Genomic DNA, 17,004 nt, shown 5'->3' with positions numbered 1-17,004 from the left:
AGGATTGAGCATTAAGAGCGTGCCAGAGTTGGAGATACCGAAAAAACTTCATTTGGCACTCCTAATCCCTCATTAAATTCTTGGAATGACTTAACCGCCCCATTGGCTAACACATGTGAAAGGTAAATGACCCTTCTCTCAAAAACAGTGTATGATCAGGGATGGGTAACTGCGGGTTGTCCCAGAGGGACATATGGGCATACAAGAGGGGAGCTTTAGTCACATTCATAGCAACCTGCAAGATTTTGCAATGATAAAATAGCATAGAACCCCTGTTGCCTCTACGGGGCAGCCCATGGATGCCCTGAAAGAGGATTCCCCGGAACATGCAAAGGTGGAATATCTGTCTCCTTAAGGTAAATTGTGCCAGAGAAGCTTTTATTTCATTGAGCTCCCAGAAGCTGGTGTCTGCTGAGAGTCCATGGCTGACATGCCCTTTACTGTTACCAGACGGACGCATTGAAGTGAGCAGCTTAGTATAAGAGCTAAGCAACAGCAGTGTTCAGGATATCAGCAATGACAGCCAACCAATTTCTCTCATGACAGGTTACTGTAAGAATATAAGTAGCATTTGCTTCTTAAAATGAACAGATCAGTTTCCCAAAGCAGAGTTCCAGCCTTTTCTTTTATTAAAAAAGTTGTAGCTGCTGACTTTTAATAAAAAGACCCTCGCCTGTCCCGTGGTCCAGCGATGTGGCCGCCCGAAGCCTTAGCTCTCTCCCCCGCCTCTCCCCGGTGCCGGCATCACTAGTGTGGGCACCTGGCTCTGACAGCTTGCGACTTCATGGCCGGGTGCGCACTTCGAATCCTGAATGACTGGGAAATTTTCTGGGACCTGTGACGTGTCCCAAAAGATATCAGGAAGGGGAGAACTTCCGCTCAGGTCACCTAGGCGGCATGAGCAGAAGTGGGAGCTTGGGTACCTGTCAAAACTAGGTACTCGCTCCCCTCCTGGAAAAAAAAGGACATGGCAAATGTGGCATGTCAGGAGTCCTTAAAGAGGATATTCCACTTTTGGGTGGCGCTCCACTTTAAACATTTGTATCTGAGCATTGGCTCATATGCTTTTGAGTGTTTTTTCAGTCCTGTTTTAAAGATGTTATGTCTTTTGTAGGTTTTTAGTGGCTAGAAATATTAGGTTTGACAAGAAATTTAACAAAGCTGAGATTTTCAAGGCTTAAGTCATATCTAATTATTCTTTTATGAAGGAAAACCTACTTTTATTCGTAACTGACAGGTGGTTTTACAATTTAACAGGAAAGAATGTGCAAAATACCATATAAAATATTTATATTGCCTGTGTTTTATCTCATTCACAGGTTACAGAGTTATTGCCCAAAGTTCAGTCAAATGGCATCAACAAAACACTCCTTGGTGTGGAACTGAATACAGAACAGCTGGTGAGAAACAAATGAATATAGAAAAATTAAAAGATTACAATAAAAAAAAAAAAGTAACCTTAACATTCATGCCATCTTACTTGGTGGCAAGCCTTGAATCATCTAATTGCAGGCCTGGAATTGTTTACTTTCCCAGTCAGACTTTCTGTAGTCCTAGTTTTCACCCTTCTCATAATTTGTAAAGAAATTTTTTAAACCCTACCCACCCCCACTACAGACAGCGGGAAGTAATATATGAAATAGTTTGCACTATAGAATAACTAGTGATATGCTCCAGTCCCACCCAGAGACCTTCTAAAAGTCATGTTATGTTTTAATCTGATAATGAGATCATGTATAAAAAGCATATTTTCTATGTTTTCCTCAACATTAAACAGTCCTAATTGGAGTTGCCCTTTAGGTTTCTGCAGAGTGGTTGGGCTGTGTCCCTTCTGAGTGTATTGGAAATGGAAACATCAAACATGCAAATGTGAATGCAAATCTGATACCTATATATGAGTGCAGTGCTGAATCATGAAATTTAAACATATTGAAAATCATTAAATCAAACATATAAAGTGCATAAATGTCCATACAAATTAATGTGCAGAAAAATCCAACACTTCCACATGCGTTTATTAAAATGTACATGGTACTCACAATATGCAGGTGCTTCCAGTGCACACCACACTAATCCCAACATGGATTTAAAGCACAACATAGAGCCACACAGCTTAAATCTTGATCAGCTTCTCAAATCACTATAGAGCCCAAGTGCCTTCACCGTCCTAGCCCCTCCTCAAGGCACTCAGGCTCTATAGCGATTCCAGGAAGTGAACGGGCAGCATCTTCAGCTGCCCACAGTTAAAATGGATGCAGACAGACTCAGTGGAGGGAGGGAGATTTCTGCAGCGTATTTGGCAAGTACAGAATCACAGTATATATAAAATAATATGCAAAGTGGTTGGAGGGAAGCTTCAGAATGACAAAGATGTTTTTGTTACAAATTATGTACTGCAGTTTCTCTTTAATCTCTCCTTCCTGCTACCTGTGCAAGTGGATCTTGTGCTTACCCAGGGTTTTCTGTCCTTTTCCCATGTGACAGTGCTTTGGCCTGTGATAGTTGGCCTCTCAGTGCTGCCATGTGGAAAGAAAGGAAGGAGGTCACGTGATCTTCTTTACCCAGAATTAATGGGCATTTCACTTCCCCTTTTGGGTGAATGGAATGCAAGTATAACCACAGCCTTTGACTGACTGGGTGGGGTTTCCCCTCTTGCCTCCTCATTGCTCCGTTATACAGATTACTCTGAGTGTTTAACTCCCTGTCTCATCAGTGGAGTTTATTGTTTTGACAGCCACCCACTTTGTATCATTTACATTGTGTGCTCCTGATAAATTGAGAACCACAAATAGCTCTCCTGTTGATTGTGAAGCTCTGCCGATTACACAGGGAAAGCTGTACTCCCAGTGTGATCTGCAAGAGTGAGATGTCAATGTGACAAGCAAGTCCATTTGTTAATCTAAAGCTGATATTGTAGACTTTATACATTACTGTAATGTAAAGTATATAAAGCTCTTTACCCAAATCAAGCTTTTTTTTTTTTTTTCCTTCATGTGCACAAACTGGTTAATCTTAAGTACAACCAATTCATGATACAAAGCTCTTTACTTTTGAAGCAGTAATGAATTAAAATCGCCATCTATGCTTCCTGCTTTGTAAGCAAGCATAAATATTTGTAATATGTACAATGGAAGAATTTATATATACATTTTTAACCAATTTTATAGGAACGGCTGGAGAAGATAAATGAAGCTCTCTGTAAAGAGTATGAGTGTCGGCGACGAATGTTAATAAAACGTCTCGATGTTACTGTTCAGTCATTTGGCTGGTCAGAGAGGGCCAAGGTGGGTGCATTTCTGTACAATACACTATTTTCCAGATGTCGCACTTTACCTCTTTATTGACAATGCAATCTCAAATGTTACATTGCAAGATACTGTGTGAAATTTTACTTATAATATGATAGCAATAAATACATTTGTTTTTAATGGTCAGTAAAAGATATATATATTTTTTTTCCATTAGGAAAAAACGGATGAGATTGCTCGTGCTTATCAGCCAGTGCGATACTCGCTGTGCTCAAAATCGGGCATTACATTATCACACCTCTTGGCTGCTAGGGAGGATCTCTCCAGAATAGTGCGCACTAGCAGTGGTTCATCAAGGGAGAAGACTGTGTGTCCTGTGAACAAGGTACATTGCTATATAGACATTCTGTATTTTTGTTTCCTTGTGAGGTTATTGGTATTATATGTTTTAATTTTTATATAACTCCATCACTGAGAATACAGGACTGGAGAAACATCTGAGTGCAGTTTGGGGTACATATGCTAAGGATTGCCTAGAGCAAATGGCCAGAAAACATGTATCGCAGGAGATGTTTCAAGAGCCAACAAAAAGTTTTTCATGGAACAGCACAATCCTAATAATTTTTGTTTTCTGTGATTGTTGTACGTTTTTAAAAGTTGCTTATCGACTCTAGTCACCAGCAAGTGAGGAACATAATGCTCTGTGGAGCCACAGCAGTGTTAACCTCACTTTCTCAAGTCCTCTTCCAGGACGGAACACCTGAGAGATGAGAGGCTCCTCCCTACAGGAAACGCAATCAATCGACAGCTCTTTTAAGTCCCCACCCTTCCCCCTTGATCCTCGGTTTTTGATTGTGCTTCTCCCTACACATCAAAACTGTTTTTTTTGTTTTTTTTCCAAATGACCCGAAGCCTGGGGCTGGTGGTCTCCCCCCTGGCAGCCGGACCACAAGCTTGGGAAGTCTCTGGGTCTGGTAGGATATTCTTATCCTTCCTGGGGGGGTTCCACTTGCTTTTCCTCAGGGGGGGGCAGCAGAAATTGGAAGAGCCCCCCTGAGAGCTGAAGGACTCTGGGTACACCACTGTACCCAGAACTTCAGGGGCCATTATCCTGTCTTCCTCTTCTTGCCTGTCCAGGCTTCAGACAGGGATGCTGGCCATTGGTTCTTTCCAGGGGGAGCATGTCCCCAACTCCTGGGCCCCTGGTAGCTCGCGTGGGCTGCTGGGGGAGGGCACGACAAGCACCTGCATAATTTTCAAACTTCAGGAAAATGGTGGGGGTGTTCTTACCCAGGAAGGAAGGCTGAGAGTCAGCAGGAGTAGGCGCTCAGATCCTCCTTTCGCTAGAGCGAGGAGGCACCAGTTCACTACGGTGGATGTCTGCCTAAACCACCTCAGATGGGAATATGGGAATGAGGAATGGGAGGCATTTCCCCCCCATGTGTATATACTGACTGGTACAGTGCAGGACACAGCCTAACCTTGCACCTCCCTATTGGGGACAGCAGTTGGGGGGGGGGGGGGCACTTTGGCGACTATCCTCGCGTGTGGACCATAAGGATGGAAAAGCAAGCCCGGTGGCTGTGGCAAAAGGGGAAGACGACAACGGTGAGTACTTTCCTTTGCCTTGGGAATTTAGCTGCAAAATCCCCAATTCCAGCCAAATGGTTTCTGGACAGTTGAGATAATCTCCCTTGAGGTCTGGATTCAAATAGCCCAGAAGCTTCTGCTAAAAACACCAGCCGCAGCTCCCTCTTACATCAGAGACGCTGTATGGTGGTGCAGAAGCACGAGTGTGCCTAAACCACCTCAGATGGGAAAGAGGTAGGTAAGGCATTGCTCCCCCTTCCCTGTGTATATACTGACTGGTGCAGTGCAGAACCTGGTGTCGGGATACAAATAGCCCAGAGGCTACTGCTAAAACCACCAGCCACAGCTTCCTCTTACAGCAAAGACACTGGTTATCGCAACAGTAGGTTGCCAGCCTCTCCCTACATGCCCACTTGTGGTACATTAGTAGGGATGAATATAGCAAACAGAGGGGACCTGGTAGATACAAAAAATTACTTACAGGCGGCCAGGTATACCACTGAACAAGTTTTTGTGCAGTGGTTGGTGGATTCAGAAGCTCCCCTGGTCAGCAGGTGCACTAGGTTACCGGCCCTATTAGCCCAGCTGCTAGGAATCTGAAGCTGCTTCAAGATGCTTAAAATCTGACCTAACATTCAATGATGGGCAGGGACAAAGCTTCTGTGTGACACAGTAGGGGTCCCCTTGTGACAGATCCTCCTTTTGGGGGTTGCTTGCTATAGGTAACTTTCATAAGCTCCAACCTCCCACTCCACCTTTACACTGTGGTTATATTATAGTGTAGGAGGTAAGAAAAAACTTTTTTGTTTGGGCTACAGTCCACTTGGTGGCAGATCTAAAGGCGATTTACCATAAATCGCTTCCTACATCCTTTTAATTGAGAATTTTCTGTGCAAACCTATGCAAGAGCTACATGATTGCTTCTCCTGCAAGTAGCTATTTACCTCCAGGCTAAATTGGTAACCACCTCTTCTAGAGGCTGTCTTAAATTGGTCTCTAGGGCTGGGCTCCTTGAGACTATAGTTGCTGATCAGCCCCACGTGGGTATGAGCTGGCTAGCGTTTGCTCAGTCTATGGAGGTAAGGTAGGACAACAACTAACTGTACTAGAGTGTCCAACCATTTTAGGATTTGTTCCTACACTGGTGGCGAAAGGTTTAGTGTCTACAGCCCAGGCTATGACTATGAAATAAATTGCCCCTGTTGGTTATTTCATAAATGGATACGCCATGACTCCTCCTTGGCTGCACACCAGTAGACCTCAGTAGTGAAGGTTTGTCCTTGCTGGAATGTTTTGTGGCACAGCAGAAATACGCATTGAGATTTGTGACATCTCTGCTCATAAGGGCTATATTGCTGTACATCACAAATGCACTGAAGCTTGTTTTGTGTCCTTTTATATCCTAAAGGTACTGCTTTGTTTGGCTACAGATCAGAAAAATACAACAGTGAAGGTGGTCTGTACTTTCTGGTTTTGTGCTGCACAGCAGAAATGCGCATCATTGAGTCTGGTGACATCTCTGCTCATAATGGTTATATTGCTGCACATCAGACATACATAAGATTGAGGTCTGTCTGTGGGGTTTTGTGACCTGTATTACTGCCTTATTGGTTACTTATCAGAAAGGCAGAAGTGAAAATTGATGGTTCAAAATGTTGGGCTACATAGCAGAAATACAAATTGAACCTCTGCCAGGGGTGGTACATATACTACCTTTGGTAATCTGTGCCGCTCCGCAAAGTGGTGTTGTGCCGATTTTAGCAATGCGATTTGACATGTTGAGTCGCATGCCAAATCACTTCAATATGGATTTGCTATCTCTATTCAGAATTGTTTGTTGTTGCACATCAGATATATACAAGATTGAAAGTTGTCTGTCCTTTTATGTCTTGCATATAAGGCCTTATTGGCTGCATATCATAAAGGACACAGCAGTGAAGGTTGCTTCTTTTTCTGATTTTGTTTTTGCTGCTCAACAGAGAGACATATTGAGGATGGTGGTATCTCTGCTCAGTATTGGTATATTGCTACACATCAGACATACACAAAGATTGCAGATTGTTTGTTTGTGTCCTGTATGTCCTATATTTACTATCGGGCACAGCAGTGAGCTGTGTTTCTCATTGATCTACCTTTATGCTTCTTAGGGATATACAGCAGGGGATTGTTGCCTGCACTCCTCCAGGGAGTCACAGCATTGGGGACCCCTCACTTGTTCGACCGGATGATTTGCCTTTTTTGTTTTCCCTGAGATCTGTGTAATCCTGAGGTCTGTGGATCCAGGAATCGGGGACTGCTGGAGTCGCACAGACAGTGTATGACTTCTCATGCGTCTAGCAGTCCCAAGTCGCTGGTTGGGTCGAAGGGGTGTGGGAGCCCTAAGCTTATCTGTCCCATCTGGTTGAGGTTTTGCTACGCAGCAGGAATACTCATCATGGAGTTATTGTCTTATTTTGCAGAAGGCCAGAAAAGATTGCCGCTGTAAAGGCTGTCTGTTTTTTTTCTCATTGTCTGTCTGTTTTTATGTTGCTGCACAGCAGAAATACTCAAGATTGAAGCTTGTTGGTGCTTTCTGTTTCATATTTCCTTACCTTACTGCTCTTCAGAAAAACACAATGCTGCAGGTTGCTTGTGTCCTTTCTCAGTGTTGGTTCTATCTGAACTACATTACAGAACTGCATAACAGAAAGGATTGTCTTGTGTTCCATATTATTTTACCCTGTGGCATAGCAGAAATGCACAACACAGGAGTTGGTGTTTATATTGATCTTATAACTGTATTTGGTGGTTCGTCAGAAATACGCAACATAGAAGTTTGGGTCTTTCTGTCTTGTATAGTCTTGTTTTGCTGTACATCGCATACGCAGCATTTAGGGTTTGCTTGTATCTTAATGTTTTTACATCTTCGCAGCACATCAGAAAACCAGACTGTGAGGACTGTTTTGTCTACATTGAGGTTCAGACTTGGGTCTCTTCCCATATTTGATATGTTGGTTTAGCTAGCTACGCTCAGATACGCAACATTGTTGTCTATGCTTGTGTCCTTTCTGTCTAAATCTATTGTGCCGTGCCCACAATCTATGATCTTTTTATTTGTGATTATCACCTTTGTATTTCAGCCTTCATTTCCATGAAGGGGCCAGGGGTTCTGGCTGCAGATGTCACATGTCAGAAATCCTTTACCCCTTACATTCAGGGATGCCAGAACCATTTCCTAGGGTTGAAGCCCAGTAGGGTTATGGGACACTGGGGGAAGGGGATAATGAATCACCCTGTTTAGTAAGAACTTAGAAAGTTACGTTCAGAGGAGTATTAGGGCCTGAAGATGAAGTATAAAGATGTATACCCGACCGAATAGGTTTGGACTCTGAATCAAAAACAAGAGAGGGAAATAGGGATTTTGACGGTGCAAATAATAGCTAGATGATAGACCTTATTCGATGGGATACAGGATTGTATTACAAATATTTATTAAATTCAGAGTTAAAATTCATTAACAATTATTAATGAAGTATAAAAACACAGGACAATACAATGCAGTGGTTGTTCTCGTTAAGCACACATGATCCCAACATGTTTCGCAGTAGATTGCTTCTTCAGGGGATGTGTGAATTTTTCAAAGAGATCTAGATCAAAAACAAGGTAATATAGTAACAAAATATTTTCAAAAATATATCAAAAATCGAAAAGTACATGTGCAGGCTTGGAAAAAACAAAAAAACACACAGCATTCCAGACCCACCTTAAACCACTACAAAGAAAATGTAGGGAGTTTGTCCATCTCAAGAGTCACCCACAGCCATGCTAAATCGCAGGGGGCTAAAAAACCAGCCAAAGATTACTGATTAGAAAAAAATATAATAAAAGAAGAAAAAAATAAATAATAAATTAGTTAGCAAAACTGAATAAACATGGGTAAATAAGTAAAGTAAAAGGTTGCTGAAATCAGTCAGTCAGTCAAAAAAGTCAACCTAAGGGGGTAAACAACCCTCCCAAATGAAAAATTAAAATACACAAATATCAGTGGGTACTTGCATCGATTGAAAAATTTTGAAATATGGGCGAACGTTGATGTTTAATGCTCAAGAAAACAAATTACCGAAAGGATACCAGCTGAACAAAAATGAATGAAAAAGAAAAACAAAAAAAGGAGAATTTAGTCAAAAAAAAAGTGAAATTGCTTGAGCAAAACGAGTGTGTGTAGGTGAAATAAAAAAAAAAAAAAAAAAATGTATAAAAAAATTTAAAATAGGAAAAACCCCCTCAAAGAATAACATGCAGGAACAAAAAAGAAATAAGCTAGTAATTAAATGAGTAGGTGGTGAGGACACCATAATGGTTTCCCAGAGCCTAGAGCAGTGATGGCGAACCTTGGCACCCCAGATGTTTTGGAACTACATTTCCCATGATGCTCATGCACTCTGCAGTGTAGTTGAGCATCATGGGAAATGTAGTTCCAAAACATCTGGGGTGCCAAGGTTTGCCATCACTGGCCTAGAGTATATAAGGCAGCTTCGGACTTAATTAGAAGAATCCAGTGAAAACATAGTAGCAGTGTAAGTGTGCAGGAAATAAGAAAAAAAGAGATGAGTCCAAGCGAATAAAGAATACATACTGTGGTAGTGTAGAATAAATGCAACGAGTAACTCGCTGGTAAGTAATCAATCTTGAGAGTAAGCATCACCCTTGGCTGCAGATAGCAAGGAGTGACGGAGTAATGCCGGTTTTTATAAGCCGTCTTGCTTCGCCGGCCTGATGCGGACAAAAGAGCGCTATTGCGCATGCTCGCCAGTGGGACAAGGCTGGCTAAGCCTACAAACCCAAACGTTCAGAGGAGTATTAGGGCCTGAAGATGAAGTATAAAGATATATACCCGACCGAATAGGTTTGGACTCGGTGCATCGCCTTCATTTCGCCCTTCTAGCAAAACTAGATGTAGCAATATGGGTAGTCTACTCCTGCTATGGACTTTAATCTCCTGAAGTAGGCTCTCAGGCATAAGTAAAGCCATAGATTGGGCATGCCTTTTTTTTTTTAAATTGTATTTTTTATTGAAAGTATAAAGATAACTGAACATTGCACTTATAAAAGTGCACAGAGAAACAATATTAATAGCATACATAACAAATCATAAAGGGGGGTAGAATGTAAGGAAAGGGAGAGAGAGAGAGAGAGGGGGGAAGGGGAGAATGTACAGGATCTTCCTTATCCTATCAGTATGCCATCAAAATAAGTCATTTACGGCACAGATCGCTATAACCATACGTAAATATCCTGCAGCCTTGAATTTGTCCATCTCGTCCACGAAAAACAGCTTTGTGGGCCTCCCACAGGGCTCCGTGACCGAGTCGGTGTTAAATTGGAAGTATTCCGTTAGGCCATTAGTTAAGACTTTTTTAGTTTCTGGAGAGCGAAAGAATGTGTTTCATTCAGCCTCCAGTATCAAGCCCTAGGGAAGGTAGATGAAAGATGGATATCTAGTTGAACTGAAGAGTGATCTGACCATGTAATAGGGTTGATTTCAGAGGAGACCGCCGATGTTAAGAGGGGTGAGGAGATAAAGAAATGATCCAACCTAGAATAGAGTTTGTGAGGGTGTGAGAAAAATGTATATTGTTTGTGAGTAGGGTGTTTTATCCTCCAAATGTCTAACAAGCGTCTAGATCTAATCAGCTTACGGAACGATTTGGATAGGCGGGTAGCTCTGGGGGGGGGGGGTGAAGCTGAGGGAAATAGAGTATGCCTATCTCTATCTGACGACATCGTCATATATTAAAGTCCCCTCCTAAGACCATAAAGGCAGGGCAAATCGGTCCACCGTGTCAAAGACAGAGGACAAGAAGCTGAGCTGACCTGAGTTAGGAGCATAGATGTTAACAATGGTGAAGAATTGAGTGAGATGGGAACAATTTAGGATAAACCTACCGTGAGAGTCTAAGTGGGGCGATTTGACTCTTAACGGGCAATGCCGGTTAATCGGGATGGCTACACCCGCCTTGCCCGATGGGTCAGATGCCAGAAAGGAGGTCGGGAAATGTTTGCTAGCAAACTTGAGAGAGCCCCCAGCACGGAAATGGGTCTCTTGGACCAGTATCACGTCCGCTTTGGAAGCTTTAAACTCCTTCAAAGCCAATCATCTTTTTTTTTGAATGGAGTTTAAAACTTTAACATTTATAGGTTAGAAATTTTAGCGCCATAGAAAGTCAATCAAGGACCAGAGCATGACAAAAATCATCACATATGTAACAAGGAAGACCTATCGGAGAACCCAAAACAAATACATATTACATAACGGAGCAATATTCATAACACAGATAGCAGTGCGACTGTTTAGGAGGATCTGTACCAAAATTAACCAGTACCAGTGGAAAATAAGGAAAAAAACCAAAGATCCCATAAAAAGGGGAAATAACAAGAAAAGGAAACTGGAAAATCGGGGACAAAATAAGGGGTCGAAAGTTAACGACCAACAAATAGAAACCTGGATGGCTAAGCGCCACCAGGAAGCCCAGGTCTAAGCCATGGGTCTGGAGTGGAGGCATATATAGCTCCAAAAAACAAAAAAGAGAAACGAGGACCAGGGGATCCCTGGCCTCCGTCCGAGAAAGAGATAAGTTGCCCTCGGATGTAACAGGAAACCTCGGTTGCGAGAAAAAAAAAATATAATAATAAAAAAAGAAAAAATAATAATTTCTATTAGACAAAAGCGTCACAACCTGTTGAGGAAGGGAAAAAGAAACTTGGTTAAACCTGAGGCAGCTTATGGTAAATTCGGCCGCCTACCCCCCGGGCCAGGGGGTAAATAACCCCACTAAAGGGTGTTGACTACCCATAACAACAATCGGGAGTTGGTAAATGAGGCATCCAGAATGAATCGGGAGGAGACCGCTCAGGTCGGGAATCTGGAGGCACAACGTTTCTGGGGTGTAAAATTGGGTTTGGACAGTTTCTGCCTCACTGGGGTCCAAATGAGACTTGGAACCAGTGGTGGCTTGGGTGTAGCTGGGAGAGGTGGGGAGTCGTCTTCTGAAAGAGGTGGAAGCCCCAAGTTGCGCAGGAAGGTGTCACTTTCTTGCAGATCACGTGCAGAGTATTGGATTCCTTCCTTGGAAGCGGATAGGCGAAAGGGGAAGCCCCCCCGATAAGCCACCTTGTGAGACTGTAGATGCAGAGTTAATGGAAGGAGGGTCCTCCTCCTTGCCAGGGTGATGGGCAAGAGATCGCTGAAGATTTGGCGCTTGGAGCCTTTAAATTCAACTCTGGACTGATTGCGAGACGCTAGAGTCAGGGCTTCCTTGCTGTCATTGAGACCAGTGAAGATGCGCACCTCTAGTGTTAAGACAGGCCCTCTTATTGATCTATATGGTGTCTGTGTCTTACAACACAGGTCTCTGATTTTATCTTTTTAGTGGTTCTAAGTAGCACCTACAGGCACAATAGACAATGGTTGTTAGATGTGTGAGATAAGCAACATTGCTAACCTACAAGTTTAACATGTTTTCTGATTCCATCTTTAAGAGCCCACTCCACCTAGATCCTGCATCTGAAGCAGAAAAGGCAGGGACATCTGTGGAGCAGACCTGCAGATCAGCTGCATGATTCAATTAAGATACCTTCATCAAGCATATGGAGTGGAGGTAAAGCTCACTGCAGAACCAAGGTTCGCCAAGAGGGTCTTGCAGTGGTTCCACCCTAAGGTAGGCCTGAGATACTGGTTTATCCTCTCAGGTGTGCAGTCCTGGAAGATGACTTGAGAAAGGTACCAGTTACTTACCGGTAGCTGTCTTTCTGGGAAATCTTCCAGGACGGCAGGCCTACTTCCCGCCCGTTGGAGGAGGGAAAATTGTAGAACACTAGAAGGTGAGTACCTATGAGGAATGATTTCCCTTGTGAACCAGGTTCAGGAGTTACTTCTCTACAAACTGAGGATCAAGGGGAAGGGTGGGGACTTAAAACAGCTGTCGATTGATTGTGTTTCCTGTAGGGAGGAGCCTCTCATCTCTCAGGTGTGCAGTCTTGGAAGATTTCCTAGAAAGACGGCTACTGGTAAGTAACTGGTACCTTTTTGTTGCTACAAAAACACAGGAGTAGACAACAATAAACACCTAACAGAAGTTCGTGTCCACAAAAGACAAAAAATTTAACAGTTTCAGTCCATCAAGTGTGTCCCCATATGGGATATATGGTTAGTTCACCTTTACTGATTTTTGCCAAAAATATCCTCAAGCATTACTGAAGCCTCGCTTTTACATTCATTTTATTAATTTTTTTTTTTTAAAGCATACAAACTTTTTCAACTAGTTATTTAATTGCTCTCTCCTCTTTGTCCTGTAGATGGCTAGATATACCAGGCATTGGGCGTGTGCCCCTAGAAACTCACAAATCAGCACTCGAGTTCATTCTCTATCCATGCATAGTTTGCTCTCAACTCAGTGCGCTTGAGTTTCTAGGGTTGCGCATCCAATGCTTGCAACATCCTGCCATCCACAGGGCGGAGATGAGTGGGCAGGGAAATGAGCACCTGAGAATGCAAGCATTCTTTTATAGAAAAGAGAAGCGCTGCATAGTAATGTATTGTGGACTCTGTAATGTAATAATAGGAAGTTTTTCAGATTGTTTCTGCCCCTGTAGACTTGTGATATAGGCTTGGTGAGTCGCACAGTTTCTTGAGTTTTGAGCAGGATGAGTAATCACTGTGCTTATAAGCAATGTGATTACATAGGATAATCACAGACTGCAGTTGAGCACCATGCATCTTTTTGCACTGGTGATGCAATTAGTAGAAAGTGTTTTCTCACTGTGGAAAGATCTCTTCTCATTTCCCGTTTGATTGCTTTTGACGTAGCTCAAAGTAGAGGTGAAAGCATATCCGCTTGTCTCACACCGTGGCGTGCAGGCTTGTCCTAATACCAATCCAGGGGATTAGTAAATGTAAAGCAGACAGGAACGCCGCTGCTCCTGCCCAGCCCAGGTGAATAAACGATGATAAAGAGCGGTCTCGGTGTACATTTCTTCACCAAACCACACCCTGATGCGTGATTCATCATAGTGTCCCAATGGCAGGAGGAAATGCATTAGAGTATGTGGTTTGGTGGAGACATGTAGGCTGAGGCTTCTCTTTATTCACCTGGGCTGGTCAGGAGTAGCGGCAATCCTTTCCTCTTCACTAACTCCTACTCCCTGTTAGTTCTACAGGACAGGAAGTAAAGGGAAATCTCCCCAGTGGGACATAGATGGCAAAAAAGTTTTTAAAAACTAACAGGGGTTTTTTAACTATTCCCTATTCAGTTAAAAATGAAAACAAACGTAACAATTCCGGGCATCCCAGCTGGGCCTAGACATGGTCAGAGCTCGGGTGGAGCACCGGAAGAGGTTAGTAGAAGGCCTTAGTGACCCCCCCCCTCTTTTGGTGTGGCGCCTGGGCCAAGATGAATGATGCACTGGGGCAGACTGAGGGCTGTGCACACACATCCCCCTCGCCCACTGATGGCACATAGCACCGTACAACAAGCAGTTGGCCGGGAGGGGGGTTGCATGCCCAGATGGCTGTGGTTTAGCTTATACCGACGTTTTAACCCTTCCAAATGTTATCCAAAAAATTTTAATTCTTTCTTTGACTGGAGTTGCACTTAAAAAATGTACCTGTTCCAACTTGCATACAAATTCAGCTTGAGAACAAACCTACAAAACCTCTTGTTTGTGACCTAGAAACTGCCTGTACTTTAGGAAAAGGGGTGTTCTATTTGAAACCGTGTTTTCTTTGTATTGCATTCTAGTATTTTAAAATAGTATAATATTGAAAAATACATGTCTCTATCTGTTCACCTAAAGGCATCTTGGAAGTTTTCTGTGCATTTAAAGGTTGAAAATTTTCTTTGTTTCTATAGTTAAAGTGAGATTATACATAAGAGATAAAGTAAATGCAAATGTTTTATTTTTCATCCATTTAAAAAAAAAAAATACAGCAATTAAAATGATTTTACCTGTCGTCATTTTTTTTTTTTTTTTTATTGTTTTTATTCACTTATTACAGGTTCTAATGGGAAGGGTGCCTGATCGAGGAGGAAGACCCTCAGAGATTGAGCCCCCAGCTCCAGAAATGCCACCCTGGCAGAAAAGACAGGATGATGGAGGAAGGGGAGGTTGGAGAGGAGGAGGACGAGGAGGATGGCGAGGAGGGGGAGGGGGAGGTGGAGGTGGATTTGGAAGAGGAGGTTATAATGCAGGTCCCAGAGGTGGAAGAGGAGGTGGCGGAGGATACCAGGGCAGGGGAGGTTACAGTGATTATGGAGGAAGGGGAAATTATCAGAGGTACTGAATGCACAGCTGTCTAGTCTGTGTTGCCAAAAGTTTACATTGCATGAATTGATTATGGATCTGTAATATTTTGGTATGGTATTTTTTAATGACCTCTTTGCTACGGACAGTATTCCTTCTCAATAAACCAGGAAATTACATTTTTTTTTTTTTTTTTTTTTTTTTTTTTTTTTACACATGAAATAGAACAGCAGTAACACTAAATTTCACCTTGGGAGCAATTAGGGTGGAGTCAGGAAATGTGTGTTTTGCTGAACTTATCCTCCACATTGATCACATATAGTGATTTGAATCGTTATTGGTGATCTATTCATAGGCTTGCAATATTATTATTTTTATTTTATTTTTTTACACGGATTGACACGATGAATTACTGTTTTTGTGCAGCACTCTATGAATATTAGACAATGTTAAGGACATACGTCATTTTTCTTTCTTGTGCTGCCACCTACAGAGGATCTGAACACTGGCAAAAAAAAAAAAAAAAAACTGCAATTGGCCTTAACCCCTCCCACTTCCAGCATGTCTCAGTATTTCTAACCCGTGTACTAGGGCAATAGACTTCTTTTCTCTTTGAAGAATAGTTGAACCCTTTTTTAATAGCCATTTTCTTTTTTTACAAGATTATGTCTCTTCAATAAAGACTTAGTCTTGAGCTAGTCTTAGTACAGCCATCCAGATAGGTGTATCTTCAATAATACACCAATCACTTTGGAGGCCATACTACGGCCCTGCTGCCTTGGCGATCGCAGGGTCTGCCTGTAATGTGAGCTTAGGACACCTCTGTGTATGGTCAGTTAGCCGCAGAATGCTTTCCAGGTTCAGAGCCTGGGTGCCTCTGAAGACTAATTTTATGAGAAGGCCAGGTGGGCTGAGCACCTGGAGCTATTTCATTTATATAGGACCATTGAGCAGCAGTATTACCAATGCTGAGAGAAAAACTAACCAGTATAGCGCAATACAAGTCGCAGATTTCACCAACATCAAAACGGTTCAGGGGAATTTGATGATTGCGCCATAAGGATCCTGGAGCTTGCAGTGTAGATCTGGGAAGATTGGGAAAGGTCAGATTGATTCCTCAGCTCAATATACATGTTTACATTTTTAACCACTTGCCGATCGCAGTACGTACATATACGTTGTGGTTTACTGAGGTTATGGCTGATAACCCCGGCCATAACCCCGGTATTGGGTTTTTTCAGCTGGAGACTGGCTTTTGCATGAAAGGGGGCAGAGCATCTAATTAGCTCCTGAATCGCTTTCAGAAGTGGTAGAAGGGGGGGAAACTCCTCCTGCCGCTTGCCGGTGTTCCTTGGGCTTACCGTTTGTACCAGCGCACCCGAGAAACGATAGGACAGATCGCACGCCTGGCTGTAGAGTTTTTTAAGTATCGTAGTTTGCCGTTATTCCATGAGTGTACACGCTTTTAAAGTGTGACGTGTTGGGTATCTATTTACTCAATGTAACATCATCTTTCGTATTTTACAAAAAAATAATTGGAGTATATATGTGTGTGTTTGGAGATTCTAAGTAATTTTCTAGAAAAAAATACTGATTTAAACAAAAAGTGACAGAAAATGTTTGGATCTGCAAGCGGTTAATAAACTTCTTATGAACATATACATCAAAAGTTGCAGTTTTCTGGACATCTGGCACTTTTTCTTTAGTAACCAAGCCCTGAAGTTGGGGAAATTGTAATTTCTTTTGATTTCTTGGAACATCCCACCAGTATCCAGTCAGACTGTGCCAAAGCAGGGGGAAGCTAAAAGTCTCTTGGCAGAAAAGCAGAAATTGCTCCTGCCTGGACCCAGAAGAATGGTCCCTATACCTGGAGGTGTTCCAGAACCTG

The 17,004-nt window shown here is 42.6% G+C and overlaps 1 protein-coding gene across 1 annotated transcript in view; it reads left to right on the top strand.

The window, feature by feature from the left end:
* Nucleotides 1-15,295, top strand: part of FAM98B (family with sequence similarity 98 member B) — a 30,587-nt gene extending 15,292 nt beyond the window's left edge. The window contains exons 5-8 of the mRNA XM_077464756.1: nucleotides 1,320-1,400; nucleotides 3,168-3,284; nucleotides 3,466-3,633; nucleotides 14,872-15,295. Of these exons, the coding sequence (XP_077320882.1) occupies nucleotides 1,320-1,400; nucleotides 3,168-3,284; nucleotides 3,466-3,633; nucleotides 14,872-15,156 (651 nt within the window). The 3' untranslated portion in view covers nucleotides 15,157-15,295. The remainder of the gene's footprint in view (nucleotides 1-1,319; nucleotides 1,401-3,167; nucleotides 3,285-3,465; nucleotides 3,634-14,871) is intronic.
* Nucleotides 15,296-17,004: the final 1,709 nt, after the last annotated feature.

Source organism: Lithobates pipiens, unplaced genomic scaffold (genome assembly GCF_037356315.1).
Source record: "Lithobates pipiens isolate NorthernLeopardFrog02 unplaced genomic scaffold, aLitPip1_a1.2 Scaffold_30, whole genome shotgun sequence".
Classification (NCBI taxonomy): Eukaryota; Metazoa; Chordata; class Amphibia; order Anura; family Ranidae; genus Lithobates; species Lithobates pipiens.
Note: the sequence above shows the minus strand (reverse complement) of the source record. Positions and strands in the feature narration are given on the sequence as shown.